Here is a 27,907-nt window from a genome sequence, read left to right on the forward strand (position 1 = left end):
AATTGACAGTGATCACAGTGTACTGATGTGGGATTTACTTAAAGATGTGGCCCCCGGGTGCCAAGCAATTCTAGTGCATTTCTGAAAGCGTTTTCTATAAAAGCATTTAAGCCAACAGTTTCTATTTTTAGTTTCAAACACTGTTTTCTTCATTTCTATATCTGAGTAACTCTCTTGCACTACAGAAGTAGGCAGAGGCCCAGAAAGGAAATCCATCTTTCTTTCTTTTTCTATTAGTACTAACTACTAACTCAGCTGCTTGGTCACCTTGTGGCACTGCTCTTGCCTCCCCATGGCGGGGCCGGAAACCTGGGTGGTAAAGCAAACCCCCCAGGGCAAAAAGGAGAAAACCATGGATTTCGACAACTTCCCCTGATTCAGATAGCAAATCCTAATTAAATGGATTTGCACCAACCTGACGATGACACAACCAACAGAAAGAAACTGAAAGTGGATGCTTGCAGAGTAGAACATCCAAGTTTCCTGATCTTGCATTCTTTAACGAATCAAGCCATAGGCAATCTATCACCATTTCTCATACAGAAATGTCTGGAAAGTGTAGCAGATTCCTTGAAAATGGCGAGAAGTCTTAAATCTGGCCACCTACTGGTTGAGACCACCAGCTCCAAACACTCTGAGTCCCTTCTGAAACTCACCACATTCGGTGGAATTCCAGTCATGGTATCACCACATGCTACACTCAATACCTCCAAAGGTGTCATCTCAGAATGGGACCTAATGAATGTCTCACAGGAGGAAATTGTAAATGAATTGCAAGATCAGAAGGTCACACACGCGAAAAGAATTATGCTGAAGAAAGATGGCAAACTTTTCCCACTAGTTTACCAAATCTACCTTCATCGGTGAAAGCCGGGTATCTGAACTGCCGTATTCACCCGTATATTCCAAATCCATTAAGATGTTATAAATGTCAGAAATTTGGAAACTCCCAAACGGTCTGACGAGGTGATGCTGTATGCCCTAACTGTGGCTCGAAGGAGCATGCCCAAGCTGATTGTAAATCACAGTCATCACTCTGCCCTAGTTGTAAAGGCAACCACCCAGCCTTCTCTAAAACATGTGACCAGTGGAAATATGTAAAGAAAATCCAAAAGTACAAGATAGAAAAAAAGTCTAATTTTCAGAAGCAAGGAAACAAATACAGCAACTGATGCCAAAACATACATATGCTGATGTTGCCAAGAGATATTCATATAATATCCGTTCAGACTGATACATTGATACCACCAAGCATCTTTATTTCTGAATGGGTTCGATCTATACTCTCTTCTGTACCACATCCATGCCAGTCATGATATCACCTGTTGCTCCTGCAACTTTCGTAAGATGCTCAAAGCGAAAATTCTGATCCCGTTAACAAGCAGCATGCTGAATCTTCTTCTGCTATGGACACAAATGAGACTTGCAATCAAGAAGAAAATGAAACCATTCTGGAAATCCATCCAGAAGATGAAATAGATACCAGACCTGTTTTTTCAAAGAGAGAGAAAATGAAAGTTGACCGCCTGAAACAGACTTCCAAAAAGCAGACAGACACAGCTTCTCCATTTAAATCCAAACAATAAAAAACATTGTACAGTGGAACTGCAGAGGCTTTCACAGCAGTATTGACAACATCGACGAAATAATTATGAACCATAATCCAGTTGGAATCTGCTTACAAGAGACATATTTAACACCTCAGTTGTCTCCATCTATAAAAAAAATTATATTCTCTTTCGGCAAGACAGACCTGCAACCACTAATGCTCATGGAGGGGTAGCCATACTCGTGGACTCACGAGTCCCTTGTAAATGCATTCCACTACAAACTGCCATTGAAGCTGTTGCCATGTGAATAGTGATTGGCATTAGCCTAACGCTGGTTTCTATCTACCTGCCACCCAGTTATCCTTGTACTTTTCAAGAACTTGAAGATGTCATTCTGCAGTTGCCAACCCCTTTCTGTTTATTGGGTGACTTCAATGGACACAATCCATTGTGGGGATTTCCCAATGCAGATGCATGAGGACAACTCATTGAAATGCTTGTCGACAGACAAAATCTAACCGTATTAAATACTGGCTCACCGCAATAGACCTATCCATCTGCTCTCTGATCCTCTTTCCTAGTATTGAGTGGACAGCTCTGGACAATCCACTCAACAGTGACCACTACCCAATGATCTGTAAAATACAAACTTGATACTGTATAACTTTAGAAACCAGCACAAAATGGAAATTTTCCAAGGCAAATTGGACAAAGTATGCGTCTCATGTATCCTTTGACAATTAGGCCATTGAATATCATCCAATTGACAAAGCTGCCAACCATATTACAAAACAGATCCTAATAGCTGCATCTATTGCCATCCCACAATCACAGTCAAGCATCCATAGAAGCAGAAACTATTGGTGGAATGAGGACTGTAGGAATGCAAAAAAAAGAAAAAAAAACCGTGCGTGGAATTTATTCCTCAAATACCCTACCACTGCTAGCCTTATAAACTACAAGAAACTTAGAGCTAAGGCTTGCCATATTAAAAAGAAAGGAAAAAAAGACTCTTGGATCTGATTCACAACTGAAATTAATAAAAATACTGACGTAAGTATTATATGCAAAAAAATCAGCAATTAAATGGAAAATTCCCCCCATTGTCCTCCCCACTTATCACCTGGAATGGGCTGGAACTGTCTACTCCTGCAGAGATTTCAGATGCCCTAGGCACAGTATTTTCACAGTTATCTGAATCGATGGCATATGAACCATCATTTCAGAAGATTAAGACTTCAGCCGAAAAATCACATCTGAATTTCAGAACCAAATCCTTTCTACCATACAATCAACCACTCGCTATGCTAGAACTTCAAGAGGCTCTATTCACTGCAAAGAACAGCGCTGCTGGCCCTGATGGAATGTACTACATAATGCTACAACACCTAGATAATAAATCACTATCTTTGCTACTGACATTCTATAATCGCATCTTCATGGAACATTCATTCCCCAGTTCCTGGCATCACTCCTTTGTACTGGCAATACCCAAACCAGGGAAAGATCTCTCTATTCCTAATAATTATAAACCCATTTCTCTCACCAGCTGCTTAAGTAAAACCCTAGAAAAAATAATACACCGTCAACTAACATAGTACCTTGATTCCCAAAACATGATATCCAATAATCAATTTGGTTTCAGGAAAAACCGATCATCCCTAGATCTCATGATCAAAGCAGAAACAAATATTAGGAATGCATTTATCCAAAATAAACATCTCGTCATGGCATATCTCGATATAGAGGAAAGCCTTTGACAACACTCGGCGTTTTGGTATCCCTAGAGATCTTCATTCCCTGGATCTGAGAGTTCACTTACCTTACTTCATACAGAATTTCCTACGGTAGAGGACCTTTCAAGTTTGCTATCGGAAAGTCCTTTCCAAAACATATATACAAGGAGTCCCTCAGGGTTCTGTTCTTAGTGCAACCTTGTTTGCAATAAGAATAAACCAGATGACTAAAATTATTCCCATTACAGTGAATTCATACCTTTATGCTGATGACCTGACTGTCTCTTGCAGTTTGCAAAACATGAGCTTTATTGAGAGGCAACTGCAAACATCAGTTAATAATATCGAACTATGGATGGCACAGAATGGCAACCGACTGTCTTATCAGAAATCAAGTGTCATTCATTTTTGTAACAAACGAAAGATGCACCCAGATCCTGAAATACACTTAAGAAACCAACCTGTCACTATTGTGAACAGCGTTCATCTTCTTGGTGTGATTTTTGACTATAAATTGAACTTTACAGAACACATTAAACATCTACGGACTGTTTGCCACAAAAAAAATGAACTTACTAAGAGTTATCTCTTCTACATCATGGGGTGCAGAACGTTACACCTTACTTCACCTGTATAGAGACCTAATCAGATCTCGCCTTGATTATGGTGCCCCGGTGCATGATTCTGTTAGGGAAAGCGTGCTAGCATGGCTTGCCCCTATTCAACATTCTGCCCTCAGGATTGCTGTAGGTGCTTATAGAACATTGCCAGTACAAAGTCTTTATATTGAAGCTCATGAACCTCCCCTCAGACTCAGGAGAAAAATGTTACTCCTGAACTATGTGGTCAAAATTCAAAGTCTAACTACTCACTCCGTTAGGCCAATACTTAATGATCCACAGTTCTCAATACACTATAGAAATAAACCTAGAGCAGTTCAACCTACTGGCATCAGATTGCAGGCATTATCACAAACCTGGAATATACATCTTGACAAAGTTCTCCAAGATTCAAACAGTGCAGATCCTCCATGGTCTTCTATTAAAGCATACAGCTATTTCCTAAACTGGGGAAAACATTTGCTTGCAAATATCAATACACAGCAACTCCATACTGCTCACACAAAATTATCCATGTTTTACAAAAGTATACACTGATGGATCAAAGTCTGAAAGTGGAGTCGGGGCTCCAGCAACTGCAGCATCTTTTCCTATAACACCATCTGTTTCCCTGCCCACTGAATGCAGCAGTTATACAGCAGAATTATGTGCCATCAAACTTGCCTTAGAAAATACCTCCCTCTGTCCATCCAAAAAAGTGTAATATATACAGACTCACAGAGTGCACTTTTAGCCTTGCAAAATTCCTCCTTGCCAACACATCCTATAATAACAACAATAAAAACTCAGCTGATGCATATCTATGAACACCAGCAGGTAGTCATTTTTTGTTGGATCCCAGGTCACAGTGGACTATCAGGGAATGAAAAAGCGGATTATGCAGCAAAACAATCATTCAACATAGCATCGACAGATTACACGTTCCATATATTGACTACAGATCCTATATAAGACATGTATGTAAGGAACAGTGGATACTTCTATGGCAAGCTCAACTGCAGGACAAGCTTCTTCAAATAAAATCTGAACCATAGTTATGGGCTTCCAGTTTCCTGTAAACAAAGGAAGAAATCCTCCTATTCAGAGTGAGAATCGGTCACAGTCACCTCACCCATCTTTATCTACTCACAGGAGACAATCCTCCGAAGTGTGCAGTGCAGTATGCACTGCAGCTCTTTTCTCACAATCACATTCTCGTTGATATTATAGGCAATGATGCAAATCTTCCAGAATTTTTCTGCTTCCTAAAAGGAATATAGCTATATGATCGTCTCTGCCATGATATTACAATCACCATGTCTGACCTCCATACTGTTGATAGGGGCAATATGGCCCTAGTACCCTTGCGCCAGAAATACCAATACTTAAAGATGTAACTACCATCAAGGGTAAAGGGAAAGGTTTTTGTTTTCTTAAAGGTGACTATAGTGATCTCGGACAGTTTTTAAATTCTGTACAGTGGGATCAACTGATGATGTTAACAATGGTGAATTCTAAATGGGAAGCCTTCAGGGACTTAATCTTGGAGGCTACTAGGCTTTTCATACCAACTAAGAAATACTGTTCAAGGTTCAGGCCTAAATGGATGTCGAAATCGTTAATGAGGCTCGTGGCAGAAAAGAAAAATGTATGGGATGCATATAAATTATGAGGCGACATAGAAGCCTACGGCAGATATAAACTAGTCTGTATTCAAGTCACAAAGGAGGCTAGGCAGGTGAAGGCATATTACAAGAAATCTTTGGAAAAGGATGCAAAGAAAAACAGCAAAGAGTTCTTTACTTATGTAAACTCTAGAAGGAAGGGGATGAATCAGATTGGTCCACTTAACATATGTGGTTTGACGATCCTGCTCAAGTAGCTGATAAACTGAATGAGTATTTTTCATCTACATTCACACATGAGTTATTCAAAGAGGGGAATGCCAGAAGTTTATCAACTCTAACAGGGAGATAAGTGATTTTGTAATAACTGAGAGCAAAGCAGAGGAGAAATTGTTGAAGTTAAACATAAAAAAGGCACCTGGGGCAAATGGAATCTATCCAGTTATAATTGACACAGCAAGGGAAGTAAGCAAACCCTTAACCATAATTATGAGAGCATCCTTACAGTCAGGGGAGGTCACCATGGACTGGAGATATGCAAATGTATCCCCAATTGACAAAGAGGGTTCAAAGGGTGACACAAATAATTATACACCTGTTAGTTTAACTTCTGTTCCGGAGAAAATAATAGGATCACTGGTTAAGGAGGTGATACAGGATCACCTAGACAAGACAGCAGTAATAGTTGAGACACAGCCGGGTTTGTAAAGAGGAAGTCTTGTCTGACCAACCTGATTTGATACTGTGATGTAGCCACAAAGAAACTCGTTGTAAAAAATAATTTTGATATCCTATACTTGGATTCAGGAAAGCTTTTGATACTGTTGCACATTGAAGACTGCTGTAGAAATTGGAGTGGTTTGACATTAAGGGCAAGTTACTGCAATGGATAAAGGGATGGTTGAGTGGGAGATGGCAGAGAGTGGTAATAAATGGACGCTACTCTACGTGGACTAATGTTATTAGCGGAGTCCCCCAATGTTCGGTGTTGGGTCCACTTTTGTTTTGTATATTTATCGATGATATTGATGACGGTATATCAGGCTTAATGTCGAAGTTTGCAGTTGATACAAAGGTTGGCAGGGTTGTTAATGACTGTAAAGACAGTATGCTACTGCAACAGGATCTAGAAAAGTTAGGCAGATAGGCTGAGAAGTGGCAACTGAAGTTTAACATTGACAAATGCAAAGTACTCCATATGGGTAGCAGTAACTGAAGAGAAATGTTTAGTACTATACTCAGGGAGGTAGAGAATGAAAAAGACCTGGGGGGGTAATTGTTCAGTCAGATATGTAGTTCTCTGAACAGTGCTGTCAGAGCAGGTCAATGATATTTAGGAATTTTGGTAGCAGAGACAAGGAGGTGATTATCCCTTTGTATAAGGCAATGGTCAGGCCACACCTTGAGTACTGTATACAGGTCTGGAGTCCTCATTTTAGGAAGGTTGTAGAGTTACTAGAAAGAGTACAGAGAAGGGCAACAAGATTGGTGAGAGGAACAAATGGGTGCACTTATGAAGAAAGGCTTAAGTTCTGCAAGTTGCAACATGTGGAGACTTGGCACCTGTGAGGTGATCTGATCTGGGTGTATAAGGCCTTGAATGGTTTGAACAGGCTAAATGCTGACAGGATACTTCTGCTTGCTCAGATTAAGAACCTGAGGAGGCATAGATTCAAACTGAGGAAAGACAGTTGTAGAATAGATGTGCAGAAGTTTGCCTTTAGCCAGCGGGTAGTTGATTGCTGGAACAGACTTTCATCTGTTGTTGTGGAAGTTGATAGCTTAAATAATTTTAAGGCCGAACTAGACAAACATTTGAAGTGATCAGATGGGTGAAATGGGAAGAGTTTTTTTTTTTTTTTTTATTTGGTTAATGCTGTTTAAGCTTGCTTTCTTAGAGACATATGATGCAAGAAAGCAAGCTTATACAGCATCAGCCAAAAAAAAAAAAAAAAAAAAAAAACAACAACAAAAAAAAAAACCACTCCCATTTCACACCCCCCCCCCCCTTAGTTCAAAATACCTGCCAAGATGAGCCTTAAATTTTCTTTAGGCTATCAACTTCCACAACAAGGGATGGAAGTCTGTTCCACCAACCAACTACCCGCTGGCTAAAGGGAAATTTCTGCACATCTATCCTACATCTGTCTTTCCTCAATTTGAATTTATGCCCTCTCAGGTGATTATTCTGAGCAAAAGAAAAATTCCACGACATTGAGCATGCTCAAACCATTCAAGGCTTTATATACCTCTATCAGATCACCTCGCTGGTGCCTAGTCTCCAGACACTGTAATTTGCAAAACTTAAGCCTTTCTTCCTAAGATCAACCTTTTGTTCCATTCACTAATCTTGTTGCCCTTCTCTGTACTCGTTCCAGCAGCTTTACATCCTTCTTGAAATGAGGCATCTAGACCTGTATACAGTACTCAAGGTGTGGCCTGACCATTGCATTATACAAGGGAATAATCATCTCCTTATCCCTGAAGAAAAATTCCTGTATATCATTGACAAGACACCATGAGCTACTCTTGCAACCCATCTGCACTGCTCAGAGAACTTCATATCTGCCTGCACACCCCCAGGTCCCTCTCATTCTCTACCACTGTCAGTGTAGTACCACAGAGTTGATACGTTGCTCTGGGGTTGCTGTTTCTCATATGTAGTACTTTACATTTGTCAATGTTCAACTTCATTTGCCACCTCTCAGCCCATCTGCTCAACCTTTCCAGATCCTGTTGGAGCAGCATAGCATCAGTAGTGTCCTTAACAACCCTGCCAACCTTTGTATCGTCTGCAAACTTGGACATTAAGCTTGATATACCATCATCAATATTATTTATAAATACAGAAAACAATAATGGACCCCAATACTGAACCCTGAGGGACTCCACTAATAACATTAGTCCACGATGAGCAGTGTCCATTGATTACCACTCTGTCTTCTCCCCCACAACCACCCCTTTATCCATAGCAGCAGTTTGCCTCCAATGCCACACTGCTCCAATTTGTGCAGCAGTCTTCCATGTACAACAGTATCAAAAACCTTTCTAAGATCCAAGTATATAATATCAAAGTTATTCCCTGCATCCTGTTCTTTTGTGACTGCATCATTGTATCCAATGAAATTGGTCAGGCAAGACTTTCCCGTAACAAAACCATGCTGTGTCCGAGCTATAACTGAAGTCTTGTCTAGATGATCCTGCAGTGCTTCTTTAACCAGTGCCTCCATTGATTTTCCTGGAACAGAAGTTAAACTCACAGATCTATAATTACTTGTGTCAGCCTTTGATCCTCCTTTGTGAATTGGGGTCACGTTTGCACATCTTCAGTCTATGGGTACCTCCCCCGAGTCCAAAGAAGCTCTCATAATTATGGCTAAGGGTTTGCTTACTACCATTGCTGCCTCATTTAATATAACTGGGTAGATCCCATCCACCCCGGGCACCTTTTTTATGTTTATCCTCAACAATTTCTCCTCCACTTTCCTCTCAGTTATTACAAAATCATCTAGCTCACTGCCAGAGTTTACTTCACCTCTGGCATTCCCCTTTCTGAATAACTCCTCATGTGTGAATGTAGATGCAAAATGCTCGTTTAGTTTGTTAGCCATCTGAACAGGATCCTCAGCTGTTGAACCATCAATATCCAATGGACCAATGTGATTCATCCCTTTCCTTCTAGAGTTTACATCGGTAAAGAACTCTTTTCTGTTTTTCTTTGCATCCTTTGCTAAGGATTTCTCATAATCTGGCTTTGTCTGCCTAATCTCCTTTGTGACTTGGTTACAGACCAGCTTATATCTATTATAGGCTTCCATGTCACCCATTAATTTATATGTATCCCATGCATTTTACTTCTCTGCCATATGTCTCATTAGTTCATCTGACATACATTTAGGCATAAACCTTGAACAATATTTCTTAATTGGTATGTAAAGCCTAGTAGCTTCCAAGATAAGTTCTTTGAATGCTTCCCATTTTGAATTTGCTGTTGGTCCCACTGTATAGAATTTAAATACTGTCTCAGACCATCGTAGTTGCCTTTACGAAAGCAAAAATCCTTCCCTTTATCCCTGATGGTAGTTACCTCTTTGAGTAAATTCCACTTCAGCACACTGTGATCACTGCCATTTAATGGTTCCTTTATCTGCAGGTTCTTAATGCATGAAGAATCACTACTGATAATCAGATCAAGAGCATTACTCCTTCTAGTTGCCTCCCGAACATGCTGATGTAGAAAACAGTCATCCAATAAATCCACAAAAGTCTTGCTAGTGTGTGAGTGGCCAACCACAAATTCTAGTCAATATCTGGGAAATTAAAATCCCCCATTATAAGACTCTGATTTACTGGCCCACTCTATTTCCCTGTACAGTTTCTTATTATACTCATCAGAGTCAGTAGGCCTATAGCACACTCCTACTCTCAATTTTGATCTCCCAATGCTTATGTCAGAAATTGAGAACGAGAGTAGCCTTGGGCAGGCGAAATTTTTACTGCTCCTGGAATAGAGAAGTTTTTTCTGTTTTATTAGCTTAAATTGGCATATTAACTTATTTTCTAGAGTAGCTTTATATTCCTAGTTACAATACTTAGTTTAAAGTTTAACTTAAGAGATTTTGTAGGTATCGGGAAGGTTATCAAATCCACATGTTACAAGTTGCAGCTCCGCTGAACAAGAAGTTTTTTGTTATATTTAGCCGCTTTATTGTTATTAAATCATTGTTATATTAAAATTGTTATATTAAATCATTTTCTATAAGTAGCTTATAGACCTAGCAGGATCCTTAGTTTATTCTGAATTGAGACAGCGAGATTTGGAAGTTAATTAATACTTAAGTGTCCATAGATTTACCGTTTGTAACTTGCCACCATTGTTATATGATACAATGCCTCAACTAATGCTAATCTGCTGCTGTACAGTGACAGTATACTGCAATTATTTTTTCCGAAGATGTATTTTCTGAAATGTTAGGCTTAAAAGTTCCCATTTTCAAATTTTTCTATTTATAATAATAATTAATTAAAGCCTATAACATAGTAGTAAGGGTATTCTTCATAACCCAGAAGACTAGTTTAATTTTCACCATCACATATATAAGGAAAATGCATAATTCTCTTTTTCAGTACATTGTTATAAAGCTTTGTGACATTGGCAAAATGTTTACACAACTTACAGCTCAGTATAAAGATGAAAGTTTATCACAGGTGTATAAGTGATGCAAAGCCTTTAGTGAAGGTTATAAAATATGGCAAGCAAAGTACAAGACTTTTCTCTCTACAGTAAAGTTAATGATTAGCATTTTTTGTGATTCAAAAAGTGTTATTACTTTTCTTACAGAGTGGATGGCTAGCAAATTTTTACTACAGTAGTAATATGCACCTTGGCATTCTGTGCTGTGCTATGCATTAAAAGATACGGATATGAAAACCAACAATATTATCAAAATATACAGGTTAGCAATCCAAAGTAATCTTTTTACAGCAAGGCAATGCTAGATCGCATACAGCCAGAGTGACCCTGAATTAACTCCCCCACCTTCCTTTTCATAGTCTGCATTTGGCAACTTTTGATTATTCTTTCTTCTGGACACAAAGAGTTCATTGGTAGTAAAAATTTCACAATAATGCCAGAAGTTATCAAGCTGTTAATTCTGGTTCTGACAAATAAAGCTTCTTCAAAAAAGACATTCAAAGCTTAGCCTGGATTATCAACTTTCCACTCACTATATTTTCTTCCAGTGGTATCCCATTTCCTGTTAGATCTTTAGACCTGGCCAAAGTAAGCCTCACCTTCCTTCTAACCTTGCTTGACATTGTCAGTCCACTTCCTCATGGTCTTCTCTGGGCCTATTATTTTTGTTACAAAATTTAAATTTAGTTACATCAACATTTAAATCTTACTATTGTCAATATGGTTCAAGTAACTGTTTTCCATGACAGCATAGTGAGTTCACAACTTTTCACTCCTTTGGAAAATTCTGGGTTTGAATTTTGTTGGAGCAAGAATATAGCCTTTCTGAAAACTGGGGGAGGGATGGATGGAATAGTTTAGGCAATACAATACTTTACTTACTATACTAACACATACTAGTTTAATCATTGACCTTGATTGCATTAAGGTCAATCATTGCTCAGTGTAGTAGTTATGCTGTGAGAGCAGTAACTTTGCTCTTGTGCTGTTACTATACATATGCTGCAGAATCTGCAAGGAAAATTGTCAGTCTGGAAACAACTGAACAGATGAATATAAAATATGTATTGATGTTGTCTTGAAGTTTATGTACAGTGGCAGCTACATATGCATTGCTGTTAATTTTCTCCCAAAATGAGCATTAAAATTGAAATAAAACAATTGAAACTGATATAAAATGATTATGCATTTTACTGATTAGAAAATAAATTAAAAAACTATTTAGACATTTATTTACAAATAATCTTAGACATATACTGCAGGCCACATGAATACCATTTCACTGTGAACAATATTTGAAATGAACATCCTGTAATAAATTGGAAAAAATCTACCAGCAGCAAATATGATTTGATACCATTTGTCTTCTATAACAGATATTAGTATTTTGATGGCCCACCACAAGCTTTAATCATTGCCTTGTACCTGTCTGACCTGGAGTGTATCAGATTCTTAATTGCTGTTTAGTTTGTGTACCAGACATGAATAATAGTTTCTTCCCATGTTATCTTGCTTGATGGCTTTTAACAGCAATTTTCTCCTCTATAATATCTAGTTTTTGATTGGCTTCAAATAGGAACTATTTCCTGGCCACGATAAAGACTGGATATTGCAGTCTTGCATGAACTTCTTTACATAAAGATAAAAAAAAAAAAAAAAAAAAAATGATAAAAACAGTCAGTGTTTGAAACAAGTTGGCAAAGTGGTTAATGACAAGAATCAACTGCAGCAAGATCTAGAAAAATTATGCAGATGGACTGTATTTAGCAGTCAGGGGCTTGACCCCCAGTCTACTCAGAGTATGTGCCACCTTCGCTCCTATTCCTGACCACTCGGGTATGGAGGCCTTTGCCAGTAGGGATAAGGAAGTGATTGTCTCATTGTATAAGGCAGTGGTTGGGGCACATCTTGAGTATTGCATACATATTTGGAAGCTCTTAATTAACACCAGTCTGCTTAAGATCTGTTGGAATGGGTGTAGAGGGGGGTAACAAGGTTAGTGAGGTGAAAAAATGGTACTCCTACCACAAAAGACTTCAGTTCTGCAGCCCTTGGAAACTAATCTATCCCCGGGGACTCACATCTGGTGAGTATGGGCTTGGCACACCCAGGGTCCTGAGCTGGATATCATCATTCTTCTCTTTCTTGGTGATTCCCTTCTACTTTTGACTCTCTCTCTCTCTCTCTCTCTCTCTCTCTCTCTCTCTCTCTCTCTCTCTCTCTCTCTCTCTCTCTCTCTCTCTCTCAGGGTTACTCGGGAACATTTCTTTTTTTTTTTTTTTTTCCTGGTGCAGCATAATCCTCAGGCTTCCTTGCATCATATGGATATTAATAATAATAATAATAATAAACACCTGCAAAGAGAACTAATTGAAGTGTTCAAGGCTTTAAGTGGATTTAGTAAACTAAATACTGATTTCATCCTTACTCCTTGTACGACACACATAAGGAGACATTAAATGGAAAAAGGATGGCTGCAGGATAGATGCGTGAAAATTTGCTTTCGCCCAGAAAGTAATTGATTGCTGGGACAAACTACCATATTGAGTGTACTCTTTGTTGACTTTGACTTAACAATGACCATTACAGCTGCTGGGAAACTAATAGAAATTTAAATGATCACATGCTGTGGCTAGTTAGTAGTCACAAAGGTGATATGCAATAAGAAAAATACTGATATGCCCAATCTATGTGGCTATAAAAAAAATATTTGTCTTCCTCTCAACTCAATTTTTTTCTCCTTTCCATTTCACCCTTATTAACATTAGCCATTCATAGCCAATAAATGTGATTTTTGAAATTTTTATTAGCTCCTTAGCAGCTGTTGTAATGGTCACTATTAACTCTAAGTTTACAAAAAGTGCAGAAAGCACTCAAGTTCCATAATGTTTGTGTTTTCATATATCAACATGTATTGATACACAACAAATACACAACAAATGTATTTGTTGTGTATCATGTAATTTACCAGTCTTTGTAATTAGTACTAGAACAGTGATACTATTGATAACACCAGTCTGCATTTTAAGAAAAGCTCTGTGTTACTGCTGATAATCTGAACTACATTTTTAATGGGAATTTAGAAAATTAATAGAAATTTGCTGTACTGTGAAAGAATTTTTTATAATTAGTAAACATGAAAATATTGATAGAGGCCCTTCTGCTATATTTTTATATAAAAATATGTTAAAACAGAAATATCAAAGGCTACATCCTTTTGTCAAGCACAGATGGTTGCAAACTGGATTTCTTAACTAGACTTAGTTAAACCTGTGCTTTTAGGCAGCTAGTTTTGGTTGCTGTTCCTCTTTTTTCAGCATCTAGCAGTAGTTGGTCACGTTGACATATGATCTAAATAATTAGAATTGAATTCAGTTCTAATTATTTCTTTACAATTCCTTTCGCTTCAAAGGTGATACATGTGCATTTGTCTGCCCTGATATTCTCTGTCGGAGACTTAGTAATTTGGAATCTCCTTTTCAGTCTTATTTGTCTTAAAATTCTCTCTACCCTAAATCTGTAAAATTCATCTATTGCCTGTATCAATCTCCAAATTCCACTAATGATTTGGAAATCTTTGACTTTCTCTCTTAAAAGCTCAACTTTTTCTGACAACTTGGTGATGGTGTCTTTTCCAAATGAGCCTTTCTCTAGTGGCCAGTCTCAACCTCATGTTGTTTGGCCTTACAAGAATGCAAAATGGGAAGATCTGCGCATGATTTCTGTTAGTCTTTTCCTTAGTCGGATTACTGTTTTAAATCTTCTGACGTCGACATTTGCTCTAATCATGTCAGTGAAATTATTCTTGTAGAGATGAAATCCTTTATTCCACAAAAAAAGACAAAACTTTAAAGTCTCGTCTTTTATCTAAGTTCCTTGATTTTCCAATAAATGTTTGTTTGTTTGTTATTTGGTTTTCAGGAGCATTAGCAACTAAGGCCATATTGTTCCGGAGATATGCGGTGGTCATTCCCTGACCTTTCCGTATCCTCCATATTTGGTGGGCACGGGCTCGAACCCCGGTCTAATCAAAAAGCTTGTGCTAAGTACTGCTGCTCCTGCCCACCTGGCTAGAGGCGCTAACTCCAATAAATGTGCTAAGGCTGTTCAAGGTAAGAATGTTTGTATTGGAATACTACACCAAAGCTCGCAACAATTGTAAAGCAGTTATTAATCAAACCAAATAGATTTTTAACAGGCTAAGAGAAGGAAAACGTGCTTTCGAGTGTAGTCAAGCATTCTGCTTTCTTGCCAAAACTATTGGCTGCAACTTTTGCTCATCTGTACTCCCACCTCTATTAAAACATTACAGTTCTGTTTCTGCCTCAGCTAAAGATAAAGCTGACCTGCTAGCATCCTGCTTTTCTAACTCTTGTATTGATGATCTTGGTAAACTACCTTCTGCCATTCTCAGACGCTCCATTTGATGCCTCCTGTGGTGTTACTTCAAAAAAGATCTCAGAAGAATTTTAAGCAATCTTGATACCAAAAAAATTCCAGGTCCTGATGGTATTTCTTCCCTTCTCAAAACCTGTGCTTACTCCCATTCTGTGCTCCTTTTTACACATTCGTATTTCACATCTTTTCCCTTTTAAATTTGCTCATATCAATCCAGTTCCTAAAAATGGTGACAAATCCCTTCCATCCAATTATTGCCCTATTACATTTCTACTCTTTCTCAAGAAATAGAGAAATCTATCCACCAACTCCTAAGCTATCTTAATCTTCCACCTGATCAATGATTGCCAGTATGGATTCCATCAAAGTTGATCCACTGGTTGATATACTGGTTTACGTTACTCACATATGGACAATTTCAGTGGAAAGGTTTGGTGAAACTGAAAGTTGCTCGACTTTTTGAAGGGTTTTGATTGTGTGTGGCATAAACAGCTTCTAAGTAAGCTTCCATCTGATGGATTGCCAACTGTTTTATAATTGGGTATCTAGTTTTCTCTCTCTCTCTGATTGCATGCTGTGGGTAATGGTAGTTGGCTTTCTGTTTTCTGACTTCTCCACTAATGCTGGTGTTCTCCAAGGTTCTATTCTTTCTCCCACTCTTTTCTTTTTGTATATTAATGACATTCTTCCATTGACTGGAAATCCTTTCCAGTTTGAGAAACTTTGCTCTGCATAAACAGCTTTTGAATATTCACTACCAATTCCTCAAATGCTAATTTCTGTAAGTAATTATCCAGTGGGGGTAAAGATAATTTAGTTTTATTTCTTCTAAAACTGTGTCCTGTCTTTATATCTAGAAAAAAGGAGTCTTCTGCCCCTACACTCACCTTTGATGACATTTGGATTTCTAGACTTCATCACATATCTCTATTAGGGATTACTTTGACCTCTGATCTCTCTTGGCATAGGGACAGCACAAATATTGCTTCTTCACCACCTAAAAAACTGGATTTTTATCTTTTGCAATTTGAGTTATTTTTCTTCAAAACAGTTACTTTGTACAAATCACATCTGGGATGGTGCCTCCATAGCCAGGTGGGAAGGAGCAGCAGTGCGTAGCACACACTACTTGATTAGACTGGGGTTCGAGCCTGTCACCACCAAGTATGGAGGATGTGGAAAGGTCAGGGAATGACTACCGCATATTCCCGGAGCAATATGGCCTTAGTTGGTAATGCTCCTAAAAACCAAACAACAACAACAATGGTGCCTCCATAAGCTCTCTGTCTTCTAGACTCCATTCAAAAGAGCTCAGTTAAGTTAATTAATAACCCATCTCTTACAAAGTGTCTCCACTTTTTTTTCTCACGGACATTCTGGTTCTGGTGTATGCTTTTTTTGGAGATACTTCCATTGACACTGTTTCCAACTTTTTTTTGTCCTCATTTATCCCTTCAAAATCCGTTTTCTGCAACAAACCCCCTTCACACATTTCCTGAATATTTATAATCTACAGAAATTCCAGTCTAATGTCAATAGGTATCTTCTTTCATCTTCTCAACTTTCAACCAACACTTAATACTAAGTACTATAAATTCTAATATCTTTTACATTTGGAGTTTTCATGAAAAAAAGAAGTAATACTAATTTAAGAATACTGCACAAAACTATGAGATATGAATATAATAACACGTATTATAAGTACAGTATTAGCTTTATCTGGTTTATTTAAGAGCAATACTTATCATGCTGTTTTAAGTTATGTTATATACTATGTGACACAGTTACATTATGAGATTGCATAATGTTTAAGTGCTTCTGGGCATATCTGTCATAAAGGAAATACTGCACATGGAATGTGTATCTTCAAAAACAGTTCTTACTGTTTGTTAAAAAGCTATATGTGATAGGTAAAAGTGGTTCAGATTTTTAGAATTAGCACTTAAAGGTACACTTAGAAACACCACGGATTTGTGAAACAAATTTCTTACACCAATGTAATTTGACTCATTCATATATATGTATAATATAACAATGGAAGGTGGAAATAAAAACCTTTTCCTGAATAATAAGTTATTTTATATAACTATTTTCAATTAGCAAATTTTATTTAACTCTGTATGTCGTGCGTGGTGCGTGTGTGTGCGTGCGCGCACAAAAATGAAATATACATATACTGGGTGATTATAAAATAAGATAAGTTTCCCTATTCAGGAGACCCTAGTGCCAAAATGTTTAGAGATAGTGCTGTGAAAATCAGTGGGTATATCATTTAGGGTATGGGGAAGCAATTTGTAGAAGAAAAAATTAGTTCCAATTTCTGCCACCAGGGGATAATTTGGCACTGTAAACATGGGATGGAATACTTAACTTAGGATTAGATTTTAATATCAGAACTTATAAATCTACAGATATTGTTCTATGTGCTTTCCTTCACTTGAGGTGACATTCTGAAAATGGAGGACTGTGTGCAACACAGTTTCATGTAGCATCTCATTGGGGATGTTGGCTACATGCTGTTTAATGCTTGTTTTCAAATCAACAAGCATCTGTATGCTGCCATGGTAAACTCTGTCTTTCAGGTATCCCCATAGACAGAAATCACAGGGAATAAGATCTGTGATCGGGCTGGCCAGAACTGCAGAAAGTCTCTAGAAATGATGCAATCATTTCCAAATGTTGAACGGAGCAGTTCCTTCACTTGTTGACCAACGTGGGGAGGGGCACCATCTTGCTTGAACACTATGGTCTCCAAGCATTGAATTTCTTGTCGAGTGGAAATAATTGATCTCTTAGAAGAGTGCAGTACTGTGTATTAGCTACTGTATATGTTACGGGGATATGAGGTGTAGACTGTTCAAAGAATGGTCTGATTATAAACTCTGCTGTAAATCCACATCATACTGTAACATATGGACTTTGTAGTGGTCTTTCATGCACAGCAGATGGATGAGAAGTTTCCCATGTTCGGCAGTTTTGTGCATTTAACAGCCCCATGAAGAGTGAAATATGCCTCATCAGACCACAAGATCATTCAAGCCCATGTATCATCAAGTTCCATATGAGCCAGAAATCATAGAGCAAAGTCTATTCGTTGTTGCTGATCACAAGACTTTAGTTCTTTGCATTGGAACTAGCATAAAATTATTCAAAGCACTTTACGTACAGTAGTACCAAGGAGGGTTCAAGTCTCTTGACACACCTCTGGCTCTACTGACTGGTAGTGTTTCGCATTCTGATCTGTAGACCATTGCAACCTCCACTTCATCTACTACCTCTGTTCCAATACATGGTCGTCCCCTGGCTGGAGTTACACCTAATTCTCCAGTCGCTTCAAATTTCTTTATTAGTTTTCAAAGCCCGCTGACATCAAAGGTCTTTTATGCAAACCTTTGTAAGTTTCCAATATTCACGTAGTGCTGCCTTAGCGTTACTATTATTCTGGTAGAACAGTTTTACGTAAAGAGTAAGTTCCTTTTTTTGTAATTTTTTGTAAGAGCCATAATGGTTAACGGTGGCGTTGGCCTTTCTGCTTTTATCTAACAGGATGTTATTTGTGTAAGCAGCACATCTTGAAGTAAATGAAAACTTTTACATATGTGCAGCGCCATTTTTACACTGGTGGCAGAAATTTGAAGTAATTTTTTTTTTCTTCTACAAATTGCTTCCCCATACCCTAAATGACATACCCACAGATTTTCACAGTGCTAACTCTAACCATTTTAGCACTAGGGTCTCCTGAATAGGGAAACTTATTTTATAACCACCTGGTATATGTGAATAATAATAAAAAAAAAGAGAGATAATGAAGAAGTATAGAAATACATCAGTTCTGTGAAATGTTATTCTTATGACATAGCGCATTATATAGAATAGAGTAAGCAGGGTAAAGAAATGAAAAATTACAGTATATATGAAAAAAAATTATACACAAATTTATAAATAAATAAAAATAAATAAACAATATTGTCATATATTGCACAACCATTGGGTCATTATCAGTGATACCAGGATTGTGCAATATACGGCAGTATGTTTGTATTTTTATTTTTTTTTATATGTATATTTTATTTATATATTTTTGTATAACTTTTTTTTTTCATATATGCCATAATTTCTCTATTCTCCTTGCTCTTTTCTCTGTTTCTACACTTCTTCGTTCTCTCTCTTTCTCTCTCTCTCTCTCTCTCATGTATTTCACTTATATTCATTATTTTTTTTTTTTGTGTGCTTTCTATTTATCAGTGGCCCTTGTCCACTGATAAATATCCTTTTTTAATTTTCACTTTCTTCCTATTCCACTTATTTAATATTTTATATATATATATTATTTTATTTGTAATAATATATCTTAATATACAGGACCTTTCAATTAAAGGCACCAGGTTCTTAGGTTTAGGCTCTTTGTTGTCTGGACCTTTGCCATATTTGAGCTAAATTTTTGAATGCTAATGTTAAAATTGAACTTGATATTACCATTTATATTTTATGATTTCTAAAATAAAGTTATTTTATTTTAGAAATTTATTTTGCTTATAAACTCCATGGGTTGTTCCTCATCCTCAGTTTATTCTAAAAATGCCACTTGTTTTAATTCTGAAATGAATGCAATTTTTCTGAACAAAAAAATAATACAGGTCAGCCATCACTAATCCGGCCACCAGTAATCCAGTTCCACTGCTAATTCAGACATAATTTCCGCAAACGTAATTTCAAATTTCCCTGGGTCAGCGCATCGACCTGCCGCTACTGTTTTGGTGGTGTTGGTTGCAGCATCAGCTGTTGGCGCGAACTTGTAAACACTGGCAAGCCATTCCCACTTGTTTTTCTGCATTTATTATTATAACCTGCTCACATTTAGCCCCAGCCGTGGTTCCAGTGCATAAAAGAAGTGCCTCTTGTGGTGTAAAGCACAAACACCGTACATTGTCCATAACAGATCAAGTTGAACTTCTGAAAAAACTCTACAGCGGTGTGTCTGTGAGAAGTCTAACTCTGCTTAATTGTAAAATGCAGCAATTTCTCTCAGTTCCTGTTATCTTAGTAATTTTCTTTTAGCCATTCCATTTTTTTTTTTTTTTTTTTTTTTTGTGTAGAACACACTTATACAAACTTGCGGAAAAACACAACAGAATATGATGCATTATACAGCGTGCTAACGAACTTGTTTTTACAAAATCTCTAACAATACTGACAAACTTATTTGAGAGTTTATTTTATCGCAATTAATTTTATTGCAGCGCTCACCGTGGGTGCAATAAACTAATCACAAATGACCATCATATGTATGCCATAATAGCATCACATGTATGTGGCTGACACGGCTTCTTAGGAATAAAGTAACCAACATATTTTAGTTATAAAACATACATGCAACATAAAAAAAAAACTTTTTTTTTCTTTTTTTTTTTATATTTTAAGTGAAAAAACAACAACACTGACATTACAATATTTATTTTAGAATTAATCAAATTATTTCCTAAATATTTTTTGGCTCCTGGGGAATTTTTTTCTTAAACTAGCTTGGCAGTCAATGTGTTAAAAGTAGAAGGCGGTGGTTAGCTGTTGGATAAAATGTATGTGCTAAAATAACCACCGGTGATCTCGCACACCACAGGTCCCAACGCTGCCGGATTAGTGATGGTCAACCTGTAATAATACAACAGTTGTAGTGTGAAAAGATGTGAAACAATTGCAGCCATACAGCTGGTGCAGCTAAACATATACAAATGGTGAACATCCATATATTTGTTACATTTCTTTGTTTTTTCATTCTTCAAACAAAATTGGTTTGTATTCATTTTGGAAGTACACTGATGATGTTTTTAGACTAAATAATGATAGTGAATAACCATTGAGAACAAAGCAGTTGAGTGGACAAATTTTAAATTTAGGAATTGCAAAATCTAAACAATATCCCCAGCTCATTCTTCTTTTTCTTGGTATTTCCCCCCCCCCCTCTCTCTCTCTCTCTGGGTAATTCAGAAAATTTTTTTTTTGGCTGGTGCAGCATAAGCTCAGGCTTCCTTACACCATATGGCTAATAATAATAAATAAAATAAATAACACTGTCTAATTTTAATATCATATTCAAAAATCTCAGCCCAATTATGACAAAAAAAAAAAAAAAAAGATCCAGAGAACAAATAGCCTAAACCAAAAAAACAAGTGAGATAGACCTGTGATGCCCTTTTAATTGAAATTTTCTATATATATATTTTTTTTTCTTCTCTCCAAAGATATCTAGCAATCGTTGGTGCTTTGGCTACAGAAGCTGATTTTGTATTTATTCCTGAGTGGCCTCCTGAAAAAGATTGGCCTCAGATACTTTGTAATAAACTTCAGCAAGTAAATAATTTTTTTTGTTTACTAATTTTGTTAGATGAGTATAATGTTAATATAGAGTATTGTACAAATTTTATCTATAACATGCAAGTGGTCTTAAATTTATGGCAGGTTATGTTTCTCAGGAAAGTTTATAAGCCAAAACTGATTTTTCCCATATAAAAATAGCAGGGATTATATTTCTGACTAGAACCCTGGATATATAACTCTTTATTAAATGATTTAACTATATGGCTTAAATACATTATATTAAATATTTTCCTTCTTATTGTATTGCAATCTTTGACAATCCACTCTGTTATTTCTGTATATTTCTGTGCTGGTCTTTCATCTATTTCTTTACAGAACTTTCATCTGAGCACCTACCTTTCCTTTTATGAGCCTTTTGTTTAATCTTTAAGCATGAAATGTAAATCCAAAAATTCTGAAAATATGCCAGCATTTACTACTGGAGCACATTGAGAACCAGACCAACTGAGTAACATATCAGAATTGCCCAAAAATAGTGGCCACTGGCTGTTATAAAATACTCCAAGGGAATATTTTGCACTTTGTGCAACTTGATCAAAAACATTTGGAAGGTGCCTGATATTAGTGTCACATTCTTCATGGTAGTATAGTATACACTACAGTATAATTATTTGTAGAGATCTGGATTTGAATCCTGTCAGAAAATTTTGGATTCTAAAAGGCTTCTTTAGTTGGAACAGTAGTTAGCTGATCTCAGATAGTGGAAGTAGGGTTTTCCATAAGTTATTCTAGGCTTTTCAGCCTGCTCACATAATATGCAGTCACTTTTTTTTATTATTTATTGTGTGCTATGTGGGTCCCAGTCAGCTTTCCTGGCAACTCTGCAATATCTGGACAAGACTTCAGTTATAGTTCGGACACAGCATGGTTTTGTTAAGGGGAAGTCTTGCCTGACCAATTTGATTGGATACTATGATGCAGTCACAAAAGAACTGGATGCAGGGAATAACTTTGATATTATATACTTGGATCTTAGAAAGGCTTTTGATACTGTTGCACATGGAAGACTGCTGCACAAATTGGAGCAGTGTGGCATTGGAGGCAAATTGCTGCTATGGATAAAAGGGGTGGTTGAGGGGGAGAAGACAGAGTGGTAATCAATGGACACTGCTCATCGTGGACTAATGTTATTAGTGGAGTCCCTCAGGGTTCAGTGTTGGGTCCATTATTGTTTTCTGTATTTATAAATAATATTGATGATGGTATATCAAGCTTAATGTCCAAGTTTACAGATGATACAAAAATTGGCAGGGTTGTTAAGGACACTACTGACGCTATGCTGCTGCAACAGGATCTGGAAAGGTTGAGCAGATGGGCTGAGAGGTGGCAAATGAAGTTTAACATTGACAAATGTAAAGTACTACATATGGGAAACAGCAACCCCAGAGCAACGTATCAACTCTGTGGTACTACACTGACAGTGGTAGAGATTGAAAAGGACCTGGGGGTAATTGTGCAGGCAGATATGAAGTTCTCTGAGCAGTGCAGACGGGCTGCAAGAGTAGCTCATGGTGTCTTATCAATGATATACAAGAATTTTTCTAGCAGGGATAAGGAGGTGATTATTCCCTTGTATAAGGCAATGGTCAGGCCACACCTTGAGTACTGTATACAGCTCTGGAGGCCTCATTTCAAGAAGGATGTAGAGCTGCTGGAACGAGTACAGAGAAGGGCGACAAGGTTAGTGAATGGAACAAAGGGTTTCTCTTACGAAGAAAGGCTTAAGTTTTGCAAATTACAGTGTCTGGACACTAGGCACCAGCGAGGTGATCTGATAGAGGTGTATAAAGCCTTGCTCAATGCTGATGGGATTCTGCCTCTTGCTCAGAATAATCACCTGAGAGGGCATAAATTCAAATTGAGAAAAGACAGATGTAGGATAGATGTGTGGAAATTTGTCTTTAGCCAGCGGGTAGTTGGTTGATGGAACAGACTTCCATCCCTTGTTGTGAAAGTTGATAGCCTAAATAAATTTAAGGCTCAGCTGGACAGGTATTTTGAACGAATGGAGGGGTGAAGTGGAAATTTTTTTTTTGTTTGTTTTTTTTTCTGCCTGATGCTGCATAAGCTTGCTTTCTTGTATCATATGTCGCTGCTAATGCTAATATTTACAATGCTGTACCACTGAACAATATTGATGTACAATTATCTTAGATTCCCTTGTAGCAGGTTAATTCACAATGCAAAATACCATGAAGGTATCTGACATTACAATGTCCCAACATAAGGTTGTGATGATTTCCAAGATTCAATTGACACTTGTAGGCCCTGCATGAAGATTATCATGAGTAGAAGTTCAATCCAGGAAGCAGATGTCTAAACCAGGAATTGTGGTCACAATAAAGAAGTCAACTTTTCCTAAAACATGAACTGTCCCAGTAGTTAACAGTAAAGAATAAAACCTCAGTGTCTCCATGTACGGTTCCTGGAACTGCAACACCACAACATCACAGGTCATCCATCGAGGAAGCAACCGCAACACAATCCAACAGGCTCATCATGGTGTTCTAACCCTCCACTGGACTACCAATTTCCTGATACAAGCTTGCCCAAAAAGCACCAGTGCTCTCCTCAACAACTGCTCTGAACCACCTGATATTACATGCCATCACTGATGACATGACTTCAGAGCAGTTGTTGTTGATATCATTGTTGTTTGTTTGTTTGCTATTTGGTTTTTAGGAGCATTAGCAACTAAGGCCATATTGCTCCGAGATATGCGGTGGTCATTCCCTGACCTTTCCACATCCTCCGTATTTGGTGGTGACAGGCTTGAACCCCGGTCTAATCAAGAAGCGTATGCTATGCACTGGCTGCTCCTTCTCACTTGGCTACGGAGGCGCCTGATGATATCATTGTATTTCAGGTCTCCACAGCTGAAGGATTATGCTCCATGCAGGCATCATGAGTCTGATATTGGTAGTATGATGTCACAATTCTTTGCAGCATGAAGCATTATGCTCCATGAACACTGATAAACACACCATGTGCCTGTAACTCTTGTTGTAGAATGGCACAATCAGCCATTAGATCATTCAGAATAATATAATGGTGTAGTGAGCCATTGAAGTTATACCTGTAGACCTAACCCAATGAGCCAGGTATGAGAATTCATTCCCCCCCCCCTTTTTTTTGCAGACTCATTCAACCAATTAGTTTACGTCGGTGGATGAGGCATCTGGAGGATGTATCTTAAACTTCTTTAGAAGCCATAGTATTCACGGGGTAGACTCCCACCAATAATACCCAATGAGCCAGGTATGAGAATTCATTTTTTTCCCCCTTTTTTTTTTTTTTTTTTTTTTGCAGACTCATTCAACCAATTAGTTTACGTCGGTGGATGAGGCATCTGGAGGATGTATCTTAAACTTCTTTAGAAGCCGTAGTATTCACGGTGTAGACTACCACCAATAATCAGAATGGTACCACTCGTTCTGTGTCCACTATGTCTACTATAATAATATTCCTTTCTAATGTAGTGCACCATACCCTTTTTAACCATCATTCAGTATCTGGCTCATGCTCCTCCAATTGCAACAAGAATCTCCTTCTGAATAGTTGGACTGAAAAATTTCGAAGTATGTAAAAATCTTCTTTTGTACCAACTAACAGTTGTCCCCATCCAGGAATAAGGAAGTAGAGTTTAGGAGTTCCTTTGATTAATTTTCCCCTCAGGTCATAATACTTAACACGTTCATAGAAAAGATGGGTTCTAATCTTCCAGGAATCCACAAGTACAGTAGACTGTTGAAATAACGGCACATTCGAAATAACGGCACATTGAGATCGTATGTATACATACAGCGCAGATGTCTTGCATTGCCGAAAAAAGAAAACGGCAAGTCACGTGATTACTGTATTTGTTTACATTCGGCATTTTAAAAGTGAATTATGTACTGATATCATGGATTATACCGCCATTTTGCATTTATTTTAAATTAAAAACCATTCACTATGGCTCCTAAGTTAATAAATCTCATACAGAGAAGAAAAGAACAACATTAAAGCTTAGTGACAAACTTGATATAATCAAAACTATTACATTAGGGTCACCCAGAAAGTTAATTCATATACCCGTGTGTATTGTCTGTAAATTGCATGTGTTCTCTGCTCGATTTGCTTGTTTTGCTGGATGAAAAACCTCAGTTTCTGGGGGGGGAGGGAACCTTGCTATCTATGCCTGAGTAGGCGCCTCCGTAGCCAGGTGGGAAGGAGCAGCAGTGCGTAGCACACGCTTCTTGATTAGACCGGGGTTCGAGCCCGTCACCACCAAATACGGAGGATGCGGAAAGGTCATTCAGGGAATGACCACCGCATATCCCGGAGCAATATGGCCTTAGTTGCTAATGCTCCTAAAAACCAAAAATAACAAAATCTATGCCTGAGACCCATTAACTCAGCCACGAAGTGAAAAAATTGTATAAAAGTTCCTCATGTCATTGACAGGATTCAAATGTGCTCATGAAGATTTCTGCAAGCAGGGGGAACGGGAGAGTGGATTGCCCATACTTAATCTGACTTTTTTTGTTTGTATAGGGTGTTGGAAAATTTGAAGTAGCCTTCCTCAACCAAAAGATCAGTGAAGTCAAGAATATCCCTTGTTTACAGGACGGTTGATTGTGTTAATAACTTGGCTGATTTGTTGTTGTGTTATGGTTTTTTTTTTTTTTTTCCATCAAGAGGGTTAGTGTTAAACATGTTTTCTACATCAAATGAAATTGCAAATCAGTGTTAGTGAGGTGTAGGATCTACACAAACAACTTCAGAACACACACCTCAATAACTCCTGAATAAACAAAACACATCACTGTAGGTGATATGTGTTTTTTATGGATATTTGGGAGAGTTGGGGTGATTATATTTACTAGCCACTGTGCTACCTTATGTCTACGGGGATTTTTCCATTGACAATGGGTCTAATGGGGTCTAATGGGGTAACCAACAACCAGAAGAATAAGAGGCCAAATGCAATACTCAAGAAGATGATGAAGTTGTAGGTTAAGTAAGATTCCCCTCTTCCAATTCCATATCCCCAAGGTAATTAACCTGAGTTCTTTCCCTCTCTTGAATTAGAAATCCTAAACTTAGGTCTTGATTTTGGGCCAAACCCCCATAAAAATCCCATATCTAGATTTCCTTGACCAGCTGTATAGCAGGTTCGAGAATATAAAAACACTAGCAATAAAATACTCACATTCACTCAAAATTATGAATGCCCTACGTAAAAGCAAATATGATCAGACATTCAAAAAATATAATAACCTACAGGAAAACCCTCTCCCAACTAAGATCAACCAGTAACATACAAAAGCTGATAAAGGAAATGCCATTTATTCGTTAATACTGAAGATTACAAAAGTAAACTTCTCAACCTACTAGCAGCTAATGAGACCTACTATGTAATAAAAAAAAATCCTATGAACAGAATCGCAAATAAGATAAAGGCAAAACTAAAACATCCAAAATAAAAAAACAAAATAGAAGAAAACATATTCAAGAACCTACTTCCAGATAACCTAGAAACCCTGATGTAATTCTGGAACATAAAATCCCAGAAAGAAGGATACCCCGTTAAATCCATTATCAATAGAAAAACCCACCTTGGATGCAATGTAGCACAGTGGCTGATAAGTATAATCACTCCAATTCTCCCAAATAATGCAAGGTCCATAAAAAAAACTTGTATCACATACATGAACAACTTCAGAACATAACCTCAATAACACTGGTGTGTTAATTTCATTTGACATACAGCATGTTTAAAATATTCTTCTTGATGAAGCAAAAACCATAATACAGCAACAAATTGACCTAGTTATTAATACAACCTCATTAACCCTAGTAACAAATGGGCCTGGTGTACTGGGGTCCATGGTTGAAATAACATACACGTATCATTTGGGTCACCAACCACGATCTTGATCCCGAACATGACTTTGAAGTAGTAGACCACTCACGACACTTTCGCCACCGCCTATGGCTAGAGTCACTTAACGTATTAAACAATCCAAAGGCAATAAACCACCACAAAGGCATACATCTACACCCCATCCTAGAGCCAACCGTTTTAATGCTAGATGATCAGTGGAGTAAAAGCAGCGCACATCCATGCAACAACAATGGCACATGATTAGCGTGCCTTACTCAGCTCATTGCACTTATCCGTTGTATTTTTGTATTTGAATTTCAGTTGATGAAGAGACACGCCAGTCTCGAAAGCTACTGCCTGTTAGTATATATTTGTATTTTTACATTAAACTGGATTTATAACTCATTAACCCTCCTGGACACAAAAAATATTCAATTGGGAAAGGCTACTTCAATCTTACTACTACTACAACAATACAAATACAAGTATTTGTATTGTTGCAATCTGCATTTTTGTTACATTCCACTGTTAGGTGCTGCTATAGATGTTTTCATAATTTTC

The 27,907-nt window shown here is 37.6% G+C and overlaps 1 protein-coding gene across 2 annotated transcripts in view; it reads left to right on the forward strand.

Moving 5' to 3' along the window:
• Window positions 1-27,907, forward strand: part of LOC150080975 (ATP-dependent 6-phosphofructokinase-like) — a 303,293-nt gene that overhangs the window by 74,857 nt on the left and 200,529 nt on the right. For both annotated transcript variants that reach the window (XM_090381722.1, XM_090381723.1), the window contains exon 6: window positions 21,342-21,450. In XM_090381722.1, coding sequence (XP_090237848.1) covers window positions 21,342-21,450 — 109 coding nt within the window. The remainder of the gene's footprint in view (window positions 1-21,341; window positions 21,451-27,907) is intronic.

The sequence above is a fragment of the Mastigoproctus giganteus genome, chromosome 9, assembly GCF_048544385.1.
Source record: "Mastigoproctus giganteus isolate SK-2022 chromosome 9, ASM4854438v1, whole genome shotgun sequence".
NCBI classification, from domain to species: Eukaryota; Metazoa; Arthropoda; class Arachnida; order Uropygi; family Thelyphonidae; genus Mastigoproctus; species Mastigoproctus giganteus.